Source organism: Orussus abietinus, unplaced genomic scaffold, assembly GCF_000612105.2.
Source record: "Orussus abietinus isolate OABI.00-Male unplaced genomic scaffold, Oabi_2.0 scaffold90, whole genome shotgun sequence".
In the NCBI taxonomy this organism is placed as follows: Eukaryota; Metazoa; Arthropoda; class Insecta; order Hymenoptera; family Orussidae; genus Orussus; species Orussus abietinus.
In genome coordinates this window covers 40,078-62,975 of record NW_019394285.1, presented here as the reverse complement: position 1 = coordinate 62,975, position 22,898 = coordinate 40,078, and the positions used below count along the sequence as shown (strand labels likewise).

Genomic DNA, 22,898 nt, shown 5'->3' with positions numbered 1-22,898 from the left:
GATTGAGAATACTGAAATTTTGGAATTTTAAGAGGGATATGTTTTTTCAACCTAGGAAGAGAGATCATACGCAAACTCGGGTTCTTAAAGATATTTAAATAGAATATAATCGGGTCGTTTGTAAGCGGAGGGTGATACCGGTTATATATTTTCTGTAAACACAGGTATCATGCTATTACGCACTACACGCAGCAAGTGCTGGTCGTAAAATCCTGGCATGATGGTCGGTAATTCAAACCTTTGAAGGGATAAGGCAGATTAGCGCTTCGCGTGTAAACTAGCCGGTGTAAAGGAGAGAAAGATATACTTAGAGAGGTTATGGCCCTGCAGTAAATCTATTATGTAAATAGACTTAGAAGTATCGTGGCAATCTTAAAGATAATATTAAGGGGAGTACATTATCACTGTTTAGATAAGAAATTAGGTGTGTTGACGTTTAAATACGTAACAATTCGAGAAATAGTTATCTCCCTCCTCGGTAGTATAGTGGTCAGTATCCCCGCCTGTCACGCGGGAGACCGGGGTTCGATTCCCCGCCGGGGAGAATTTTTTTTTCTCCTGCAATATATTTTTTACACTTACAATTTTTTATCCAATGCTCTATAAGTTAGGTAATACTATAAATTTCAAATTTTTGTAGGGAAACCCTTAATGAAGAGTCCCTTGAGTATTGATACCGGCAAAATTAAAACTTTATTATAACAAAATATATGGATACTTAGCGAAGGGATCAGCGTTGGATGCGACGAGTCTCCAAGAGCTCCGTTTTCCGAATGCCCCGATTCCTTGTCCCTTCGATCCTCCATCGCCTCTTAAGGGCTGGGTCATCCTCGCCCTCGCGTTGTTTACATCTTCTCAAGAGCTGTATGGGGTGACGTGGTCCAGAGGGAAAAGGAATGCACCTTCATTTTTATAAACAATATTCATTATTTTAACGAGTAGAGAATATTTCGAAAGTTTCGCACCTATTCCATTGACGAGTACTATACGTGTAATTAAAAAGTCTCGTTAAAAGTCACTCGAAGTACACCCTAACAACTTTTTCCTCAATAATATATGTAACTTGTGGAGGAACGCCTTATGGATTAATTGACTTTCGGAGTCGTGAAATTATTCGTTCCATTCGAAGTCCAATTCTCGTCTTCCTGAAACTCCAATAAGGGTCGATACGATGTGTTTAATAATTTATAAACGTCATCGAGTGTTAGGGGGACCCTTCATCAAGAACGTCGTTGTAGGTCCTTAGTCACGTTTATTGTTTATATTTAAAATGTTTCGTCTATGGTTCAAGGGTCGTCTTTTGTTACCATGTCTGAAACTTGTTATCTGAATGCGATATTTTTTAAACTCAGCCAAGGCAGTGTTCTTCCGTTTTGTCGCCTATCAAAGTTGCGATAAACTTCGTCGAATAAAACAGATACCAGCGTTCCTGTAATATATTATACATTTAATATATATTTTTATTTATCGTAGCTATTAATCCGAACAGCAACCTAAGAGATAGAAGCATTTAGTAATACGGTACATTCGATATGCCTGTTAACATAACAAATAGTACAAATGTATTATTACATTCCGTAATATTGACTTATTGGACCCTGATCAACCATGCGACTGTCGCGAACACTCGTTCGGACGACAAAATCGGTATAACATTAAAAACTGTTAAACTAAATATAGTGGAGAGCGAAATATGCGCTTAGTCGTTAAATAATGTAGCACTAGAAAATTCGTGAGAGGATTGCTGCTAAACAAATGACTCGGTAAGCCAGCAATAAGGCACTTACGGGAATGCACTAATAAGAATTCTTGCATTAATGTCGCGAGGAAAGAAATAATTCACCGTTGCCAAGCTGAAAGGAACTCTTTTTTTTTTTTTCGTGATGTTGAAGGATGCAGGAAACTCGATCGATTTACAATTTGTACGCGTTGCGCATCATAAGGTCGAAGTATGCGTCGTGATCGATGCTGGCACTTATAGCGCTGTAGTAATTCATGAACTCCTCGGCCGTCACCTAGAAGTAATTTGAAAATTACACGCTAAAATTGGAAAGAAAAAAAAAATATATATACCCGGAAGGGAGTAACGATTTTGTCAAGACTTACGATCCCGTCCTTGGTACCCTGCTCGAAGTTCCCGAGGAACTTATTTAAAATGCTCTCCTCGCTCTCTTCGCCGCTGATGTATCGAGGATGACATTTCACGTTGTAAACTCCACGTAGATCGTCGACGGTGATTTGTCCATCACCGGTCTTGTCCAGTTTTTGAAAAGCCTGCTCCACAACCTTTTTTCGGCTCTCCGACATTGGTGGCTTCACGAGGAAAAAATAATATCAAGATTATCGTTAAATAAACCTGAATATAATTTCTTGCCTAATCCCTAGTTGCATTTTTTTCTAGCGATTAAATGAATACATAAATCTGTAGAAATTATTAAGATTTTATTTTCAGGGAAGGATAATTAGAGTATACTTAACGCTTCAATTTTTGTTTACCACGAATTATGGAAGGCACGAATGTACATACCTTTTAATTCAAGGAGGAGATATCAAGAGAAAGGAATGTAATGGGAGTAATATCACTGGCTAAACAATTAAAACGACAAGAGCTATCTCTTGTTGCAGCGGTAGCGTTTCGGAGCTTCCTTTGAAACGAGATCGTGATAATCGCTCACTTCGCCGAAAGCGATGATATTTTACATTCGTAGTAGTAACGCGACCCTGGAGAATGGATTTCTCGTACGATAGTCACGAATGTATTAATAAAAAAAAAACCGAGAACCGCAACTACAGGTTTCCGAAGGAGAGGACTCCATTACTGTTAGAATTCAACATTGAAACTACATTCTAGAATAACACACCCTATTCTAATTTTTTTAATATAAAGAATACAATTCTTTACAATAAATCCCTATACAACCCCTCAAGATCAAGTACCCATCACCGAGAATGATTTAATTTTGCTTGCTCCCCAAGCCTAGAAAAATGGAAGGACACTCTTACCTTCCAAAAATCCGAATTACTTGCCCCATCTTACCCGAATAATGGCGATGAATTCATCGATACTGATCCCGCCACTCTCGTCGGTGTCCAACTTCTTAAATATCTCATTAATCTCGTCATCGGAAATGTCCAATCCCGTTTCTCGCAGGCAATCAGTAAATTCTTCCAGATTCAACTGCTTGTTTCCGTCAGCGTCCACGCGACGAAATACTCTGCAAAATGGAACTTTATGTAATCTTAGGTGTATATATGAGGAAGGTCATACCTTGTCGAGGATTTAAATGAAGTTGAGACTTACCTGCCGAGCCCTAAGATGCCATGGGCACCTCGGGCCAGGCAGAGAAGACGAAGTTTTTCTATGGAGTCCGTTGTTGCGTGGAGGGCCCGTTGGGCCTTATTGATCATCTCAGCCTCCTGTCTGGTAGTGGCACTCTGCGGTCTGTTCAACATCCCTGGAAAGTCCTCATTATTAGTCACGTGACCTCGCGATGACTCAGGTGCGACACTCTCTCAGACTTATACAGACCGAATTGCGTAAGTGAGAGAGAACGCCGTCTGAGAAGAGGGAGAAGGACTAAGGTGAGCGAGACGGATGAATCACGGACAACATCTTATCTAAGGAGTGCACAGTCCGACAAATAAAAATCAAGATAAGGAACACCTTGAGTTGGGAAAATGCACGTAGGACTTTAATCATTATTTCTAAACGTCAAGGGGATTTTTCTTAATGTGAGAGACGTCAAAGAGGTCTCGTTTATATGAAACTTTTTTTCTTAATTGAGGTACCGAATCATTTCAGATTTTATCCCGTGAACGTGTAGACCCTAAGAAAGTGAAATTTCATTTAAAATATTTTTCTTCTCCGGATGATCTCAATTTGAAACCGTGCAAATTGATGAATTTTCCATAAAGAGCCATGGAGAGAGTTTTAACATCGTGCGAAGTTATCCTTCCATAACTAATGTCGTCGACCCCAAAACGAGTCCATTCATTATTCGACATTGAGTCCCCTCGACGTGTTTAATTTACTTCCCCTATGCCAGTGACCGATATTTCCTTCGGGGGCAAACGAATCCTGTGTGCACATTTTCACTGCGTAAGCGTAATCGCTTATATGATATTTAATTATTTTCCGTCTACAGCTCGCCCTGATGTTTAACAATCCATCGGTACGTACAATATTTACGTAAAGCATCTAATCTTTTTAATTGACTTTACAGTTCGTTGTCATTCGGTGTCGCAAGTTGGCGGTGAAAGTTCGGAGTCGTGGGACAAGAAATTAAGGACTGGAAACCCACTTCTAGAATAATGGAAGATTAACTTGCTGCATTGCGGAAGAGACAATAAGGGTGCGATAAAACGAATCAGTGCCTCGGGATTAATTGATCCGAAAGAAATTTCTCTTTCCTGTAAATTATTCAAGGAAGAATTCTTCGATTTATGTGGCCGAAGTGAGGTGCGCGAAAATGAGAGCGGGTTGCTAGTTATTCATCGTCACGATTACCGGACACGCCCTCAATTACACGCATTACACTGCTCGTAGGTAGGTGATGAGTCGGTATCACCATAAACCTTACTGGGTCGCAGAATAATAGAGTTCTTATTATAATTATGCCCGTAATATCGCGTTAACACTTGTAAATAATTCGACAATTCTGCTGAACATTGACGTCATGAGAGATAAGATTAAGTACACCGAGAATAACATTTCATTGAACCTGAGAAATATTTCTTTGAATAATTCGAAGGAAATCATTTTGTTAATTCTTGCTAACACAAGACTCTCTGAATTAACAAATTTTTTCTTTGGTTCGATGAATCCTTTTGTCTCAGTGATTACAATGATTAATTCATCGCAAGCACGTAACGTTGTAATGTAACGAGCTACTTTCATTTCCCAACGCACAGTTACGTCGAGAACATTGCATGGGGGATCGAAACCAATTACGAATAGTAAATGCATTGCATAAGAACGAAAGTAAGCAACTCTAGTGCAAACTCTTCGGTGTATTTTTTTTAGCCAACAATTGCAGACAATTCTAAATATGAGTGCGAGTTGTGAAAAGTCAATACGAAGCATTTCGATTTATACCCACCTCGAGGGACGACGATCGCACGAGAAAAGCGATGCATAAATAAAAAAACAGAGCCAACCAGAGATTAGCATCGATCGATTTGATTCAGAATTACAGACTAGACTCTAAATATAAGTTCAAAGGATCTTTCAGATCTAAACGCTAAAGGCAATCGGCGTTTGCTCCATTTTTTAAAGTACACATTCTTTCTTGATAACAAAAGTCGATGCCGAAATATCTGTTAAGACCCTCGGTGTCGTTCGCGTACACATAGGTAACATATGATTAGTGATTTGGCGAAAAACTCTACTGAGTTTCCTGACACCGGAGACATTTAAAATGGTCAAGTTAAGGGGATGTGTATAATCCAAGGTATCAATCATATATAAAAAAATTTCTCCGAGCTGGATATACCTAATCGTTTCAAATTTCACAACGTGAATATGGAGGCCGCAAGGAAAGTCCCGCCACCCATAAAATGTCACATTTTATGGAACATTTTAAAAATGTCTATAAACAAATTAAAAAAAAAATTGAAATTTTATGGCTGTCGGGACCTTCCTTATAGCCTCCACATTGTAAACTTTGAAACGTTCGGTACACCCGGAGAAAAATTTCCTAAATGAGACCTTCGACCCTACTCACATCACCTTAAGCGTAATTTTTTTGGAGTACTTAAAAAGCCACGTTTAATATTTTTCATGGATGTTTGAAAGGGCGATCGAATCGCAATTTAGTTCGCTCACCGTGCAGTTCCCACGTTTAAGGCGGCTTCTTCAAAAATTCCAAAGTGACGAGAGCCGATCGATCAAAAATCGAACTCGCGAGTCGCGAAGCCGAGTGCCGAATGAACTCGCTGGGAAAAAAAGGATTGCCCTCGAAGAAGACCGGAAGCCAAGTGACAATACGCGAGTTCTTGGACACGGATCGCCACATTCTATAGCTAGCTTATGCACGTGTAGATGCACGTACTCATATGTCACACAGGTGAGAAGGAAGGTGTGTACTCTCGGTGCTCCATAAAGCGTCACCGCGTGTCGTCTCCATAACAACCGACATGTCACAACATGCGCGTTACAACAATGCGTAAGTGGTGCAATAATTGCCCTCACTGTCCTATAAATAATTTAACAATAATCGACGCCATCTAGAACAAAGAGAGTGGAAGATCAATTCCCGTCCATCGTGAACATTTCGGAAGCTCTTAGATATTATCAGAGATAAGCATTTCACATTTGATTATTTTTCCTCGAAATTGTATGGATCGTCCGATTTTTTTTGCAGGACTATTAAATACCGCAAGAACAAATGACGATACGATATTGAGAATGTGTGGACATTTTTGGCTTCTACCCTCCAAGGGCACTGTATTACGATTTATCACCCTGCGATTAAATGACCCATCAAATTGTCGAGGAAACCGACCTCGTATCCTGCCATTGTTTCTTCCAATAAATGGTCCCTTTCGATCTCCTGCAATTATGTCATTACGTTACATATCGTGCATGCGGTCATCACTATACCATCGACAAATTCAATAAACAGTTAAACCATAAAGACCTCGACAACCCAATTCCCATTTTAAATACACCTAATATCAAATAAAATCGAAACTGGATTTAAAATTCCCGGACTATTGATAAGTTAGTTAATAATCGGTACATGAACAATCGGTAAGTTGCTGCAAAGTGGTAAATTTTGCAGAGCGTAAGGATAATCGGAAGTTTCACTGAGCGCGTCAGGGGTCACTCTGAGCGCGGCGAGTCGACGCGTTAAAGATGACCGATGAGAACTGCCGGGACGCGGCGACGCGCCGCTCTGTGTGACACTCGACGCGCTACTGGGATTCTGGCCTTACCTTCCGTGCGTTGTTTTACCGACAGATATTCCGTTACCTTCTAATTCTTTTATAAAGCAGAAGCTGGCTTACGAATTGGAACGTTCTAGAACGGCGGATAGAGAGCAGTGGGATGCAAGCGGCCTTTTCGGCCAATGAGGACTTTACATTTGGACGGTATTATCACTCGTCAAGGTGGCATTGGCTCTCTTGGACTGCGTGGTCGACCGCGATTGGTTTCCGTTTCTGCCAGTTCTCCAGTAAATTTCATCTGCTCTCGGAATCCGGTGACAGTCTGTAAAAAACAACGGGGAGGTTGGAACAGCGGTCTCAGGCGAAGAAGCAGCTTTTCTCTCACAAGCTTGCAATAAGGGTTTGGAGGTACAGCCCAACGATGAGAAATTTAATATTTCTTCTTGTGGGAGTGCTCCTTCTAACCGGTAAGTATTTTCACTAGGTTGTACTTTCAGAATTAGATAAAAAAGGAACATTTACCTTCATGGACGTGCATGTATTTTATTTATCTCGAATTATTTTAGGAACTGTCCGGGCAGAGGATGCTATCGATGATGAAGTGGGTACCGTGGAGCAGGATCTAGGTGCTAGTAGAGAAGCGAGTCGTACAGGTAAATTTGGCTGCGACAAGTGTTACGTTTCCTCTCCCATATGATTTTTGTTATGTATCGGTTTCATTATTACGATGACGATTAAAATCAATTCCCGTTATTTAGATGATGAAGTTGTTCAGAGAGAAGAGGAGGCGATAAAGATAGATGGCTTGAACGTTGCTCAAGTGAAGGAACTTCGGGAGAGGGCGGAGAAGTTTGAGTTCCAGACTGAGGTTAACCGAATGATGAAACTCATCATTAATTCGCTGTATCGGAATAAGGAGATCTTCCTCAGAGAATTAATTTCTAATGCCTCTGATGCTCTCGATAAGATCAGACTGTTGTCGCTCACTGACAAGTCGGTGCTGGATTCAAATCCTGAGTTATCAATTAGAATAAGAGCTGATGCAGAAAACAAGATCTTGAGTATTACGGATACTGGGATTGGTATGACGAAACAAGATCTGATGAACAATTTAGGCACGATAGCTAAATCCGGGACAGCAGACTTTTTATCAAAGATGCAAGATGCTAAGAGTTCAGACGATTTGAACGACATGATTGGTCAATTTGGTGTTGGATTTTATTCTGCATTCTTGGTTGCGCACAAAGTTGTCGTTACAACGAAGCACAATGATGACAAACAATATATCTGGGAGTCCGACAGTAGTAGCTACAGCATTGTCGAAGACCCACGAGGAAATACCTTGAAACGAGGAACGACCGTTAGGTAACATATTCCATTCCTTTTCATAAAAATGTTTCAATTTTTTAAATTAATGTTCCATCAAAGTTACATTAATGTGAATATTCTATTCATTCTTTACAATTCTCCTAACGAGCTTAATCATTTCAGCTTATACTTAAAGAAGAAAGCCGAGGACTTCTTGGAGCAAGATACGATCAAGAACTTAATCAAGAAGTACTCGCAGTTCATTAACTTCCCCATTTACTTATGGAATAGCAAAACTGTACAAGTCGAAGAGGAAGAAGTAGAAGAGGATAAATCTTCGAAAGACCAAGAGGAAGAGAAAGAGGTCGACAAAACAGACGAGGAAGTAAAAGAGGAGGAGGAGGAGGAAGTCGTGAAAGTCGAAGATGCAGAAGACGAGAAGAAGAAGGAGAAGAAGATGGTTGACAAAACGATATGGGACTGGGAATTGCTTAACGATGCAAAACCAATCTGGACGCTGAAGCCATCTGAAATATCAGATGAGGAATATAATGATTTCTACAAAGCATTGACAAAGGACCATCAAGAGCCTTTAGCAAAAATTCATTTCGTTGCCGAAGGTGAAGTGAGTTTCAAGTCTCTGTTGTTCATTCCAAAAGTTCAGCCCAGCGAAAGCATCAATCGTTACGGTACAAAGGTTGACAACATCAAACTCTACGTCAGAAGGGTATTTATAACAGACAGCTTCCAAGATTTGATGCCAAACTACCTGGCGTTTATTCGTGGTATCGTAGACAGCGATGATCTACCTTTGAATGTTTCACGTGAAAACCTCCAGCAACACAAGCTAATTAAAATCATCAAGAAGAAACTTGTACGTAAAGTGTTGGATATGATCAAGAAGATAGCCGACAAAGATTACGATCACTTCTGGAAGGAATACAGTACTTACATAAAATTAGGAGTGATAGAAGATCCTCAGAATCGTGCAAGGCTTTCAAAGCTCTTACGATTCCACTCTTCAAAGCAGGAAGGTCTTACTTCATTGAGTGATTACGTCTCTCGGATGAAGTCAAACCAGAAATTCATTTATTACATCGGTGGTTCTTCGGTAGAGGAAGCGAAAAAGTCTCCATTTGTGGAGCGTTTAGTGAAGAAGGGATACGAAGTCTTCTATTTAGTCGAAGCAGTGGACGAGTATGCCATTTCTTCGCTCCCTGAGTTTGAAGGCAAGAAGTTCCAAAATGTCGCCAAGGAGGGATTCTCGCTAGAGGAGAATGAGAAAACTAAGGAACGCATGGAAGAATTGAAACACAGCTTTGAGCCATTGACGAAGTGGTTAGACGAGCTTCTTAAGGATCATATCAGCAAAGTTCAAATCTCCGAGAGGTTGACGGATTCTCCATGTGCTCTCGTAGCCAGTATGTTTGGCTGGACTGGAAACATGGAAAGGCTGGCGATGTCGAATGCTCACCAGAAAAGCAACGATCCAGAGAAGACGTATTATCTGAACCAGAAGAAGACGTTAGAAATTAATCCAAGACATCCTCTTATCAAAGAACTGCTGCTTAGAGTAGATCACGATTCTAATGATGAAACTGCCAAGGATATCGCTGTAATGATGTTTAGAACAGCTACGCTGAGATCTGGATATATGCTTCGAGATACTGCCAGTTTCGCAGAGAGCGTCGAAAGACTCATGAAGAAGACTTTAGGCATCTCATTGGAAGAAACTCCGGAGGAAGACGATGATTTCTTGGATGGGGATTCTACATCGGAGACTGAAGAAAAGCCTAAAACTGACGAGGAGAAGGAGGAGGAGCACGACGAGCTCTAAAGACAAAGCCTGAGCACATAACGAAAGATTCCTCTGCATAATGTGCTATGCAATAGTGAGTATCGAGAAAATGAGTCAAGACACTTTTCGGTGTCACTTCTCAGTCAGTTTAGATTTTCTACGTATCATACGAGTATCTCGTAAGAATCATTATTCGCGTTTGACGAATAGATTTATATTTATAATTGTGGAATCATTTTTGTACTATTAGGAAACAAAGCGTTACGTTTGATATAAGCAGCTCACGTTTGATTGCGTAGATGCAACGAATGTATGTAACACGTGGAAGAACCTTAAATCAATTTACATCTTTCGACAGGATTAAACTACCTGTTTGCTGATCTTTGCATTTATTTATTACGTTCTTCCACTTGCGTTAGTTTTCAAATACAGTTCACTTGAATCGTTTGTATGGCACTTGCGTGGTTGCGAAATGTGCGAATGTATGTGTACGCAAGATTAAAAGTGATTTAATATGAAAATCTATGGTTTGGTCATTCCAAATCATCTTCCTACATCAAGCACTTATACGTATACTGTGAATTTATCACGGACAACAAATCAAGACAATTGTACAATATATGTGATGCATCCAGTAAAATTAAAGAAATGGAAATCTTAACCGCTATGTTCCTTGAATTTCCTTAATTTTCTCCAAAGATAGAGCACCGGCGTAGCACACCAGAACCTTGCTTAGTTAGATTAAATCAAAAGTTACGTTCAAGATTTATACTAAAAATCAGAGCCAAAATCCATGATATCCTCAGAGGGACTCGGTGTTCCCCAACAGTCTTCACATAATTCCTTCCATTTTTAACAACCTCTACAATAAATCTCATTTCCCAAACTTACCTTCAACCCGGTAGGCAAAGAGACGGTTTCGATTTAAAATCTGAAAATATCCACACGGCGCATTTTTTTCTTCGCCAACAATGGTCGGTTACATTTCGCGTTTGAAAACAAAACTAGGCGCGCTGCGCAGGCGTTCCGCGTCGGTCGCTTCCGCTAGCGGCGGACCAATGGGAGGGCCGCATTCCGTTGGAGCCGCGACGGTCCGGTGACGAGCGCGGTCGACAGCGTCGACTGCGGTCGAGCCCATTTCCGTTTTCGAACCCGACGTCACCCGCACTCAAAGTCCGTGTGTTTTGTGTTTCTTTGGAGCCACAATGATTCTCGCCACCCTAATGTGAGTACTCCATCGGGTCCTCGAACGCTTGGCGCGGCTCGGCGTGATGAATTTGGCGGTCTCGCTCGAAGTGGAACATGGTCACAGGCCGTGCAAATTCCTTGCGTAAGCCGCGCCGCGGAGGCACGACTTCGCCATGCCGGCCGCGCGTACGAGCCTTCCCGGCTGGTCGGTCGCGATGGCCCTCGTTGGCATGTCGTTAGGTGTCATTCGCCGTTATTCTTCGGCCTTTTTCACTTAGTCAATCGACAAGGACTTCTCTGGCCGAGAGCGACCGGTGCAGCCTCACGGTCGGCGCGACTCGACTCGTTGCACCCGCGTAAACAATAAATGGCGACCGGCCACTTCGCACCGCAACTTGACAATTTCACACCTTCGCGAGAGCTCTCGCGAAACGAATTATGGTATTCGTACGTACCGACTCGTGGCTCGAGGGCTCGACGAGGTATTATTTGTTTCAACTGTCAGCTGGAAATTAATGTAACCGCAATAAATCGGCGGGAGAGAACAGTGCTCTGAAAATTTCAGCCCTGGAATGGAATAGGTTTGTTCGGGTTAACTGTGCTTTCCACACTTGGGGGTAACGAGTTGAAAGCCTGGTTATGTTTCCCGATGCTGACTTAACTCTAACTTTATCGTTCACTGTCAGAGATTTGTGGGAGGATTTATGCTTTTCTTATCTGAACTCTAAGTTTCGGAGTAATCGTTTCTTAGAAATTTCTTACGGTGAACAATTTTGTTAGGGTTAGGGCGGAAGTGTAAACTAGATTTAATTGTGTGTACTGCTAGTTTCTTGAGAAGGGAAAAGGTAGATAGTTTCGTTGACCATTCTAAATACCAGAAGCCTCGAGAAAGTTAGGATATAGTTTTTCGATTCTCATTGAACAGGTGGGAATTTAAAAATAAGGATTTTTGCAGGTTAGGTTCATGTATTTACTTTGTGCTGTATGATACTAGACATCTACTTTGTAATGTGAGAATGTATTACCGTTTCGATGTGAGTGAACATAGTGAGAAAGAATTGTGATTAATGTGGTTTGAATAGTTTGTCGGTTTGTAGGTAACACTTGCTTTTCCTGTTTCTAGATTTCGCCATCAGAAATTGGAGCTGGGTGCCCTTATCTCTTAAAAACAGCGAAATTTAAATAGCTAATGTACTGTATGATTCGCTAGTAAAACTGATCTAAAAAAATCGTAATATTAGAATAAACTGTCAAAGGAAAAATAACCTTGTGCACAAATTCTGCAAGGAAGAGTCTCGAGCAAAAATGGGCATTCAAGATTTGCAAACCTTTTTGGATAGCAACTGTGTGCCAGGTGGTTCCATACCAATAGATCTGTTGAAGCTTGCTCGCAATATTACTCAGAGACAACGCAATCGCATAGTCAAAGGTCAACAGCACATTTCAGGTAAACTTAGACTTGTTCTGGATGGAGAATGCTGCCTCGACAGATTGTATGGCGGTTATTTTTCAGGTGAGTTTAAAAATGTGATTTAATATCGTCATATAGGAAATTGTCAGTTAATAGTTTAAGAGTAAAAATGGACAAAATGACATTTACCTGAAATTCCATAGACTGGGCCTGTGGCGGCCAATGGAACCGCATGGTGCAGTTCCTTGCGGTTCTTACCCAGGCAATGGAAATGTCTGATTTGGAGTTGGCTGTGTTTTTCAATGGTTCTCTTGAAGCTCCTCGTCGTGCAGACTGGATTCAGAATCAGTTGAAAATTAGAACAAAAGTGAATAATGTAAGTTGGGTGGTGTTCAATCTGCTTGAGATGAAGGTGAACTCCACGTTACTATTTACATATAATTTTTCATTGTAGGTTTTAAAACACATAACTACCAAAGGCACACCGCCACCAAAGATTTGGTGGACTCCACCTGTATGTTTGCGCACTAGTTTGCGCATGGCTCTTAGACATCTAAATGTAGCAGTGGTGAGATACTATGTTTAATTATACGTTACCATATTTCACTGAATTCATATTAATATTATACAGAAAGTATATTCTGAAATAATTGAAATGCTTTAGAAGCCATTTATCGATTTTAATAATTGTTATTTTAACAGTTATGTAGCATGGATGATCATCATCAAGAAGTCATTGCCTACTGCCGTGAAAATAATTTTAATGGATTGATTGCCGATGATGCTGAATATGCTGCGTTCGACCCTCCAAGATACTTTTCATCCGAGCAACTGAAGCTTACATATAAGGTATCAATGGCAACCTGTGCAACATTGTTTTCCTTGCTCCTGCTTTTATAAATCACAACTTAAATGTTTGTTTCCTTTTCAAGGGCTCATTAGACACGAAGGAGTACATTATTTCTGAGATTATGAAGGCTCTAAATCTTTCGTCTGACAGGCTCTGCATACTCGCAGCGTTACTTGGCAATTATCTACTGACTGAGCAGGACTTGGTTGACTTTTACAAAAAGCTAAACATTAATACCAACTCAAGTAAAATGACAGTCGAACAGATGATTAAGGCAATAGCAAATTTTGTTAAAGAACTACCATCGGTCGAATTGGATGTCGTAGCACCAAAAGTTTTCGGCTCACTTTCAGACCCAAGATGTAGCAAATTGAGACAGTCGGTCCAATATTATATAAATGGAACCAAGGAAGGATTCTTACATTACAAACCAGTGAAACCTACAAAAGGTGTGCCTCAACAAGTTAAAACATAAAAATAATTCATAATACGTGTGCTATTCTTTATGACGAGTAATAATTGTTCCAGCTCACAAAATAGATTCGAAGCAAAGCTCGCAAACTGAAGTCAATTCGACAGATGCCCCAACTACATCCGAGGGCGACGCGAATTTGGAGACATCCCGTTTTGCTTCTGAGACAATAGAGAGCGAGCGTGAAAGTTTGAATGCCTACAAACAAGCAACAGCAAATGCAAAAACTGCACCACAAATTGTGATAGAACCTCCAGGCATTCAAGGTCATGGGGATGCTGATAGTGCTCGAACGGAGGAGGAGCAAAGTGAGTTCCCAAATCCTGTTGTCTATAATTTACTAATGCTTAATTAATTTGAACATGCCATGGGTACATTATTACAGACAATGGTCATGCGATCAATGGTACTCACAATCTTTTAATAAGCTCTTCGAGTTCGAGCAGCAGCTCATCTGCGACTTCTCCATCTCATGCGACAGCTGATTCGAGCAGACAGTCAGAAAAGATCACCAGTATCCCAAGCACCGTTCCAGAAGTGATGCGAACTGCTTCGGAACGTCACCAGAAGGGACTCATGTCACCTCATATTTATCAGATACTCACCGCTGGAGAAATTAAACTGCCAGTGCTCCTCGAAGATGAGACTCTTCGAGAGTTCCCTTCCATTCATTTGATTTATAGACCAGTTAGGCAGATGGTTTATGCAATTTTGTTCAATCTCCACCACCGCCTGTATTTGGCTAATAAAAACAAAGAAAAAGGAGGTAAGTCTTGAGTAATTTGTTAAACGAGTGTTGATAGAATTGTCGTGATTCCATTTTATTTTTTTCATTTATTTGACAGATAATGAGAAAGTTGAAATACCTGACGTCGTAATTAAGGAGTGGGTATGGTCGAAAACGAATCCTTACCAAAAGCCGGAATTGGTCAAGGCAGAACAGATCGGCTGGGGAGTTCCAACGATTCAACGTCTCTGGTTTGGGTGAGTAACCGTTATCTAACGGTGTGATTCTCTTCGCACTTTTTCTTCTTTCTTTTTTCTTTTCTTTCTTTCTTTTTTTTTTTTTAAGATTGGCGTTAGAGACCAGCCATTTTATATATCCCAAATTTATAGGGCCGCATAAGGCATTGATCCCTTTGTAGTTTCATTTTATAAACGAAACGTACTCATTGCAGCTCTCGTGGGCATCATAGGTATGTCCAATGCTCTGTGTGTTGGTGTTGTGATTTTGGGTGATCAGATGTCTGTTTCGTATTTCTAAGATAACGTGTGGAATATTTCGGTTTAAAAGATTTACCACTTGACATTCATTAGAATAAATGATATCGTCAGATTTTAGAAGTCATCCTTAGATTTATCCGATTCATTGTAGTAAGTTAGATGCTGCCGATGTGGATAATTCTTTAACAAGTATGGAATATCTGGTCACCCTGTTATATGTGTATTTCTTGTGATATGCTGAGTGGGAAACTAACAGGAAATCACGATAATCGCTCTAAATTCAGCAAGCCCTGAAAATAGTATCGGCATTAGGTTTTACTATTAAAAAGGATGTCAGCTTATCACGAATTCCGATCACTCTTTGTAGTACGAATAATATTCTTTTTCCAGCACCGGCATAGATGACAAACGCCGCAGATTAAGAGGATTCCTGACATGTATGAGATCCGATACGCCACTCATGCTGAATACTTCACATGTGCCGCAGCACTTACTCGTGATGGCGTGTGTGCTAAGGTAATCATGAATATTTTTATCTCACAGTAAAATTTAAAAAAACACCTGTGTATAATCTATTACGTAGATTAATATTACCATATTAAATGTCGAGGGAAAAATCACAGGTATACGAAGGATACCTCAAATGAACGTGTGGTAGCCGAATGTACATTCTCATTCCGCTACTGAAAACCTTTGGGACAAATCGAGTCACTAGCAGTATACATATTTCAAAAGTCATTTTGGATTCTAATCATCCTCTTCCTCGTCACCAGGTATATCATGTCGTTTTCTGAGAAAGTGAAGATCTTGCGACGTCAGGAGCTGGATGCCTTTATTGCCCAGGCGTTTGCGCAGGAGCTTATGAATGCGCAATACCTGCAAGACCTGCAGGTAATTAGCCATTTTCTCGTTATGGGGGGATGACGGTAAATGTGCATTTTAGAACTGACTATGGATTTTTTTTTTTACAGCTACCGCTGGTGACGTCGCGAGGTGTACAACTCGCAACCTTGTTCATGGCCGGCGTCGAGACGGCCCTTTTGGCGAACGACGCCTGCGGCGCACCGATTCCCTGGTTGATGTGCTGTCCCTGGCTCTACTTTGACGGGAAACTGTTCCACCATACTCTTGCACGGGCGACGGTCGCCAAGAACTTGTTGGAACTCTGCGGTGGACATATCGATCGCGTAGTTAAAGTAGAGAGGATGCGTAAGGCCGTACTTGAAGGGATCAACGTGGAGTTTGCTCGTCCTCCTCTGCCGGTAGCACCAGGTAAAGTAAAATCTTGGACACGTTGACCTCAGGCTCTATCCAACACCTTCCAGATACCCTTTAGCGTGCATTGCCTTCCCTAAATGCTCGCTTCATAATGGAAGGAGAGTAAGACAGCCAATATTGCTCCATGGAGTCTCGGTATCTGGACTCTGTGGATCTCTAATCTGTAACAGATTACGTGCAATATATAGAATTGAATATTTATCATATACTGATAATAATTATGTTCATCATTCACACCGCAAACCCACATTTGTGTCAGGGCTAAGCCTCAGAATTTATATTACGTAAGAATTAATCCATCGTACCAAAAATCCTTACGGATAGGTTTACGTTAGGACTTCAAGCCTCAGAATTTATATTACGTAAGAATTAATCCATCGTACCAAAAATCCTTACGGATAGGTTTACGTTAGGACTTCAAGTTTGTCAGGAAATGTTTTCAGGTGGTTCCGTTGGATGGATATTTAATAAATTATTTTTTTCAATAAGGTCGTTATTAGTAATTCAGACTGATTTTGGGAATTCTGGTGATTGTAGAGTGCTCTATGCGTGCAGGGATCCGAGTATCGGTGCCTCAGAACATTCTCCCAGCTGGCTGCACCATCAACGAGGGTCTCGTGCGAGGAAGAGGCTCTGGAAATATTCCACAGCGTGGACTTATGCGTCGCCCGGTGCTCTCGCGAGGGGGCCAGCTGGAAATCGCAGGAGTCGTCGTTGGACAATGGGGACCGAATTATGGACAGCCTGGACGTCTACCGCAGCCTCTTCAAGGACATCCCCGTGGCCGACTTCCGCCCCAGGTAGGATATCGCATGTGCAATCGCAGTCTGACTATGGTACGGTATCGTTGTGTCTATATGGGCCAAGAAGCACCCGAAACGAGTTTCGCAGAGATCACTCAGAGGAGCAAAGACTATCCACGATAGAATTCAATAAACTCAGAATTTCCCGTTTTCTCCTAGAAATCCGCTGAGTATATACATGCATGTATTTACATATATATATATATATATATATATATATATATATATCTCTTGAGAAGCAAATTTGACTTCTTTGTCCATCCTCTCGAGTTCTTTTTTTTTTTTTCTTCATTTTTCCTCTCCCCATCGTGGAGTTTACTCGACTCGTGGTGCACGTTAATGCAGCACATTTGTAATCCTGTATTGTTATTTACGTTGTTTACATGTCTCTTTTATATACTGCATTTATTCACGGATAAATAAAGATATCTGCATTATATGAAATACTCGATGCTGTGTTTCTTATTTGCGACCTTGTTTCGATTTAAGGAGCTCGTTTTAGAGGTGATAAGGAATCGATGCATTTTTTTTTTCTTTTTTCTTTTCGTCGGGATCTTCGCGAAAGTTTACTTAAACTTGAGTGACTTGTACAGAGTAATAAATCGAAATGCATTGAACGTGGTTCCTCAAATCGAAATAACTTGATTTAACGTTAGTCAGTTTAAGCGTGAGCGTAGATTCGCTTTTTGCATCTGCATGTCGACAAACTGTATTTGCAAGTGGCTTAGATGTATAAGTAGATTCTCTAAATTTTCGTCAGCGACTTGGTTGAATGTTACTGCATTTACGTCGAGTAGAAACTGACAATTGAAACGCTGAAAGTATGACACCCTTGTACATAAATATTAGGTCCTGTTAATTTAGTTAACGTTTAACAGATGTTCATATTATTGAAATCTTTAGTGGCACGATTTGTTCGGCTGTTTTTCTTCGTTTTTTTTTTTTTTTTCGTTTCGAACGTATGGATTAATAATTCATCTCTTTGTTACAGGTGACGTCAATTGGCGGCGTGAAGTACGGACTTCCTCGTGGGTTCAATCCGATTGCACGTCCGACTTTTCAGACACGGGGAACCAATCGCAATCAAATCGGTGGCCGTGGGAAGAAAACACAAATAAAGGTAAAGACACACGTCGTGCCGTGATGCAAGGTTCCCTCGGTATAAGGAATTGATGGTACAATGGTTCTAGGCTACTGGTAAGAAGAAAACGACTACTAATAAGAAGAATAAAGAGAACGAGAAGAAGGAGACTAAAGCTCGCGGCGTCGCGGTCGAAGGTGTGACCGATGGATACACGTAAGTTTCAATATTAACCAATCAATCAATCAATCAATTAATTTCTCGCTTCTCTTACGAACGTAGTTCTAAAACTACGGGAATTTTAGCCGCACTCTGTACGGTTAAGGCGATGAAAAAGTGCCATTCGAGTTATCCAAAAAAGAAAAGAAAAAAGAAACAATACTTCATGGGCCTCTGACGGCGCATTCGCATCGCCTTAAATATTTTTAGTATTCATCGGTCGTTATCGAGGGGATTTTTAAACCTTTCAGGGAGTCCATCTCGACTTTGGACGTCGCGAAAGAAGTGATATCAGTGCCAGGCCAGTTTGACGACGCCGTGGAAAATGGTAAACCCATCGAGAAAGGTCAGGGCGACGCTCCGCTGGTAACGCCGGTCGTGGCGGAGAATTAAACGGAGGTAGACCAGCACTAAAACCCGAAACTCTAAAAGTGACTCTTAAAACACCCCTCGAACGTGACTCAAGACTGCAACCAATCTAGTTATACGTTGCTCGAGGAGTTGTGTGTTGCACTGTAAACATTTGGATGTCAGGAACTTCCTCAAGGCGTTACCGTTGTACATATGTTGAACGCGAAGCGGCAAGTTGGATATCAGGGGGACGAGGGGAGAGCTCGATAAAGCTGCTTCATCGAGACTTCCAGGAAAGGAGAGTTAGCCTCGTGGTTTATTCGAGAGTTGTCACGGTTAATATTCGAGGGTCGACGAGATACCGATCGTCGGCGGTGTGTAATTGGCATTAATTAATTCGTTTCGCATTTTCGTTCGTCCGGGTCGGTCGGAGAAGCCGCACCGTTGAAGGGGGTTGATAAGCGGCGACCGACGTTCATGAATCGAGAGGTCGCCGACACGTTTAAATCGGCCTCCTCGACAGGAACGGAAGTTACCCTCGCGACGAGTCCAAAAACGCATAATTCCCTCTCTTCTCTTAATCAGTACGCCCCGATTCCAATGTAATCAACCCTGTTAATTGCCTGAAATAAAATCATTAATGAGTAAAGTAACCGGGGGAGTTCACTGTACGTACGTTGGATACGTACGATGTTGACTCTCGACGAGGAACCGAGGTAAAAGCTATCAAGACCCAAGGGGCAGGGAAAAAGAGGAAAAAAAGAAAATCGAGAATAGGAAACTTGACAATGAAATGTTTATCGCCGCAGCAACAGCTCCCTCGAGGCTCGTAAAAAGCTCTGGTGGGGCCAAAAACTCTGTACTGTAGGTAAAGACAACACTGTGCATCTACCACGTCGAATTGTATTTGAAGGAGAGAACAAAAAAAAAAAAAAGCCGACAAAAACTACGATAAGACGTGGAGCTGCCCCGTTTTCGACTCGACACATTCACGAGATGTCCTCACTGCCAAATATCTACCACACTCTTATATGATAGAGAACGAAGCCGGAGGTTATTGGGGGGAAAACAAAACAAAGAAACAAAAGAAGAAGAAAAAAAAAGTTCGCAGAAAACAAAACAAAAAAAATAATGAAAAAGAAGTGCTCGTACTTGGCCGGGCTAGCCATCGCTCGCCCGTCTCACCGTGGGATATGAACTCGACTGATTAGTGTATGCGTGCGCGCTAACTTTTACTAAGGAGAGAACGAGTCGTCAACTGCGTCATAAGTATTTAATTCCTAAGGAGCGTCGTTATTTTTTTTACTACGAAAATATATATTTTCCGGTATCATATGAAACGCTCGCTTCGACGATCCCGCCGGCCCGTTCCTCGAGCCGGGCGTCTTCGGCAACGGAACGGAGCGTCGGGATGCCCCTTAGCGTATGGAGACTGATGCTTTTCATATAGGTAAAATATATATTTATATATGATTTAGAGAGTAGGGTTCCCGAGTAGCGTAATAACCGTAAGTCGATTCCGTACACCGGGTGTACGGGTTTTTATACACGTTAGTATGTTCGCGTACATCCTGTCGACGGGAAGCGGGGGCGCGCCGTCGCGGAGTTTCGAGGAAACTCCGCCAGGGCGCGCTCGCGAGAAGTGGAAGGCTCTGTGAATATATTATTTATAATAGGATCGATGCGACTACACGAATGCTGTACATATATAGCGCGACGTATTGCGATATATACGGCCGTGTACGAGTGCATTTTACGTGCGCTAGTGCTGGCGAGATGCGTTTATATATACACGTACACGTACACGCACACGACACCTACACTGTTTACACGAATGTCACTACATGACACGCACTCCACAGATATGTACTCGCACATACACACACACACACACAGACATGTATTTATTTGCTGTTGCGCGTGGAGAATGATTGCAGAGGTTTATCGAAGGCGGTCTTCTTTTTTTTTTGTATAAAGGAACTAGTATAAGGCGTTTGTGTCGATTGCACCTTAACACCGGACTCGGTACGGTCGAAAGGACGATTCGAGCTTTTTATTAATTTCTATTCTTTTCTTCCTTTTTTTTAATCAAGCCTGAACGTCTGGACTGAAACGGTTCTGTAACAAAATTTACCGGGAGAAGGTATTTATCGGTTGTTCATAATCCCTGATCAGAGAATTACTGGTATTTGTTTAAGTGATCAAATCAATGGTGGTCGGAAGCGCCTATTAAATATTGAGCTTAGTTTATCGTTATTATTAATATTTAAAATGAAGTGTACGTGTGGTTTGATTTTTCGGCTAATCAAGTGGGTGCATATGGATTCTTTGGGCATTTTTTTTTTTCTTTTCTTTTCTTTTGCAAATCGTGGACGAATTCAAGTTTGGTCGAGAGGTTCTGGCTTGATGGTGGTTGATATGGGAAAAGAGGTGCAAGATCATGAGCAAGGATGGGTACTTCGAGGCGATGAGTTTACGCTACGAGGTGGCTCGTTGTCTTTTCGATGGTGTACCGTGTCCTTCGATGAATTGTACATATGATATCGGTCACATTGAAGTGCCGGCGCGATTGACGGTGTATATGTATAGGGAAATTTGGTAGCGTGTTCTTGTTTTTTTTTTCTTAATTTTTTTTTTCTTTTTCGCGTTGCGAGCCGGAGAACGGTAGCACCGACAAGTATCCTGCTTAGAAGTGTAGACATACGAAAAAGATCAGGGGATCGTGCAGTTGCGAAATCTGTTCACCTGTGATTCTCTTCTCTTCCTTTTCTTTTCCTTTATTAGACCTTCCCATTAAATTGTCCAGCAAAGCAAATTTGGTCGAGGTTGCGTAAAAGAAGGGAAAAGAAAATGAAAACGGGGAAATCGAGAGGCGAAGGTTTCGCAATCGCATCCCGGACTTAGGCGCGAGTAAAGGGTAATTAATGGGGTTCGAGAGATGATCTCTTTGCCAGGCGAGTTTATCGAACTTTTTGAATTTTCCTCGGTCTTAGAAATTCGTTCGACGAAGTGGAAGGAATTGGCGATGCGATTTGAACTCTTGGAAATTCGCAATTTAAGGGATATTAATTTCGAAGAACGAAAGAGAAACCGAGGAGTCGATGAAGTCGTGTGGCGAAGCGGTCAAACTCTGAACCCCTTCAAAAGAACCGGCAAAGCGGAACGGCACGACAGAAAAAAAAAGAGAGAGAGAGAGACGGAGGGGAGAAAGTGAAATATATATAATGATAACACGATTAACTGTAAATGATAGCTCTAAACGAGGAAACGACTCGGTGGAGGCGCGGATACACGACGAAGCGCGGAAACAATTGAGAGAAAGAGCGAGAGAGAACCAGAGTGCGAAAGAGGGTGAGAAAGAGAGAGAGAGAGAGAGAGAGAATAAGCCGTTTATCGAGATAATATAATTGAGAGGTGATAAGTGAGATGTTATATTTTTGTAGATTTGTTATCGCGTAAAAGTGCATTAAGACAATGAGAGAAATCTTTATAGAGAGCTCGGTTCGAGCGAGCCCGAGAGTGTCGAGGATACGAGCTGGAAAGCGAGAGGAACGGATTGAGAATGGATCGAGAGTGTGAGAGAGAAAGAGAGATAGATATAGACGGTGATTTGGAGGAAATTTTGCAACCGCAACTTACAAAATCTGTGAAACAATTGCGACATCCTGCGAAAAAAAAAAAAGAAAAAAACTTAATCTTGCTAAAGAATTCCGATTTTTCGTGCGTTCGGGTGTACCTTTGAAGCGCGAGGCTTTCCTCAAAGAGATAAGGCGAGCCAGAAATCGTATTTAATCGAATCGTAACTAAATCTGAGCCGAGGGGTGTCGAGGCGTTTCCGATGATTGATTTATAAGCCCGTATAGGAATTTTTTCTGACCATGTTTAAGGCGGCGCGAAAGTGCCATCGAAGAGGTCTCGTTTATGACACTTTTCTCCGACCTGGGTGTACCGAATCGTTTCAAAGTCTACCATGTGAACGTGGAGGCTGCAAGAAAGGTCCTGACACCCGTGAGATTTTAATTTTTGA

The 22,898-nt window shown here is 41.4% G+C and overlaps 3 protein-coding genes and 1 non-coding gene across 8 annotated transcripts; 3 read left to right on the top strand and 1 right to left on the bottom strand.

The window, feature by feature from the left end:
* The first annotated feature begins 472 nt into the window (after positions 1 to 472).
* Positions 473 to 544, top strand: Trnad-guc. Its single transcript has one exon. It is a non-coding gene; the product is annotated as a tRNA-Asp (tRNA).
* Positions 545 to 1,426: 882 nt separating this feature from the next.
* Positions 1,427 to 6,069, bottom strand: LOC105694602 (calcyphosin-like protein). Of its 2 annotated transcripts, none has more exons than XM_012415446.2 (5): positions 6,051 to 6,069; positions 3,302 to 3,455; positions 3,038 to 3,215; positions 2,107 to 2,313; positions 1,427 to 2,015 (listed from the first exon to the last, which is right to left on the bottom strand). In XM_012415446.2, exons 1-5 carry the CDS (start codon positions 6,052 to 6,054, stop codon positions 1,914 to 1,916), a joined length of 645 nt encoding a protein of 214 aa, XP_012270869.1. In that variant the 5' UTR covers positions 6,055 to 6,069; the 3' UTR covers positions 1,427 to 1,913. The 2 variants fall into 2 exon arrangements, with proteins under 2 accessions (XP_012270869.1, XP_012270870.1); XM_012415447.2 differs by lacking the exon at positions 6,051 to 6,069 and adding an exon at positions 5,825 to 5,976.
* A 1,112-nt stretch (positions 6,070 to 7,181) lies between these two features.
* Positions 7,182 to 10,655, top strand: LOC105694601 (endoplasmin). Its single transcript, XM_012415445.1, has 4 exons — positions 7,182 to 7,355; positions 7,455 to 7,541; positions 7,647 to 8,253; positions 8,380 to 10,655. Exons 1-4 carry the CDS (start codon positions 7,310 to 7,312, stop codon positions 10,031 to 10,033), a joined length of 2,394 nt encoding a protein of 797 aa, XP_012270868.1. The 5' UTR covers positions 7,182 to 7,309; the 3' UTR covers positions 10,034 to 10,655.
* Positions 10,656 to 11,131: 476 nt separating this feature from the next.
* LOC105694540 (constitutive coactivator of PPAR-gamma-like protein 1 homolog) lies at positions 11,132 to 22,107 on the top strand. 4 transcript variants are annotated; one of them, XM_012415312.2, is made up of 16 exons: positions 11,132 to 11,219; positions 12,306 to 12,695; positions 12,797 to 12,969; positions 13,048 to 13,161; positions 13,296 to 13,442; positions 13,526 to 13,892; positions 13,972 to 14,223; positions 14,301 to 14,681; positions 14,761 to 14,899; positions 15,530 to 15,655; positions 15,913 to 16,030; positions 16,111 to 16,411; positions 16,955 to 17,217; positions 18,212 to 18,340; positions 18,426 to 18,517; positions 18,772 to 22,107. In XM_012415312.2, exons 2-16 carry the CDS (start codon positions 12,488 to 12,490, stop codon positions 18,911 to 18,913), a joined length of 2,952 nt encoding a protein of 983 aa, XP_012270735.1. In that variant the 5' UTR covers positions 11,132 to 11,219; positions 12,306 to 12,487; the 3' UTR covers positions 18,914 to 22,107. The 4 variants fall into 4 exon arrangements, with proteins under 4 accessions (XP_012270735.1, XP_023290727.1, XP_012270734.1 ...); XM_023434959.1 differs by having other exon boundaries at positions 18,423 to 18,517; XM_012415311.2 differs by having other exon boundaries at positions 18,411 to 18,517.
* Positions 22,108 to 22,898: the final 791 nt, after the last annotated feature.

What these genes read in the sequence shown, in the direction of transcription:
- LOC105694540 (XM_012415311.2), top strand. Translation starts at nt 12,488, where the DNA reads ATGGGCATTCAAGATTTGCAAACCTTTTTGGATAGCAACTGTGTGCCA. An exon ending in ATTCAACGTCTCTGGTTTGG is followed by an intron (nt 14,900 to 15,529) that starts GTGAGTAACCGT and finishes TTCTTTTTCCAG; the next exon opens with CACCGGCATAGATGACAAAC. An exon ending in AATACCTGCAAGACCTGCAG is followed by an intron (nt 16,031 to 16,110) that starts GTAATTAGCCAT and finishes TTTTTTTTACAG; the next exon opens with CTACCGCTGGTGACGTCGCG.
- LOC105694602 (XM_012415446.2), bottom strand. An exon ending in GGCATCTTAGGGCTCGGCAG is followed by an intron (nt 3,216 to 3,301) that starts GTAAGTCTCAAC and finishes TCCATTTTGCAG; the next exon opens with AGTATTTCGTCGCGTGGACG. An exon ending in AATTCATCGCCATTATTCGG is followed by an intron (nt 2,314 to 3,037) that starts GTAAGATGGGGC and finishes TTCCTCGTGAAG; the next exon opens with CCACCAATGTCGGAGAGCCG.
- LOC105694601 (XM_012415445.1), top strand. Translation starts at nt 7,310, where the DNA reads ATGAGAAATTTAATATTTCTTCTTGTGGGAGTGCTCCTTCTAACCG. An exon ending in GGGAGTGCTCCTTCTAACCG is followed by an intron (nt 7,356 to 7,454) that starts GTAAGTATTTTC and finishes GAATTATTTTAG; the next exon opens with GAACTGTCCGGGCAGAGGAT. An exon ending in AAACGAGGAACGACCGTTAG is followed by an intron (nt 8,254 to 8,379) that starts GTAACATATTCC and finishes TAATCATTTCAG; the next exon opens with CTTATACTTAAAGAAGAAAG.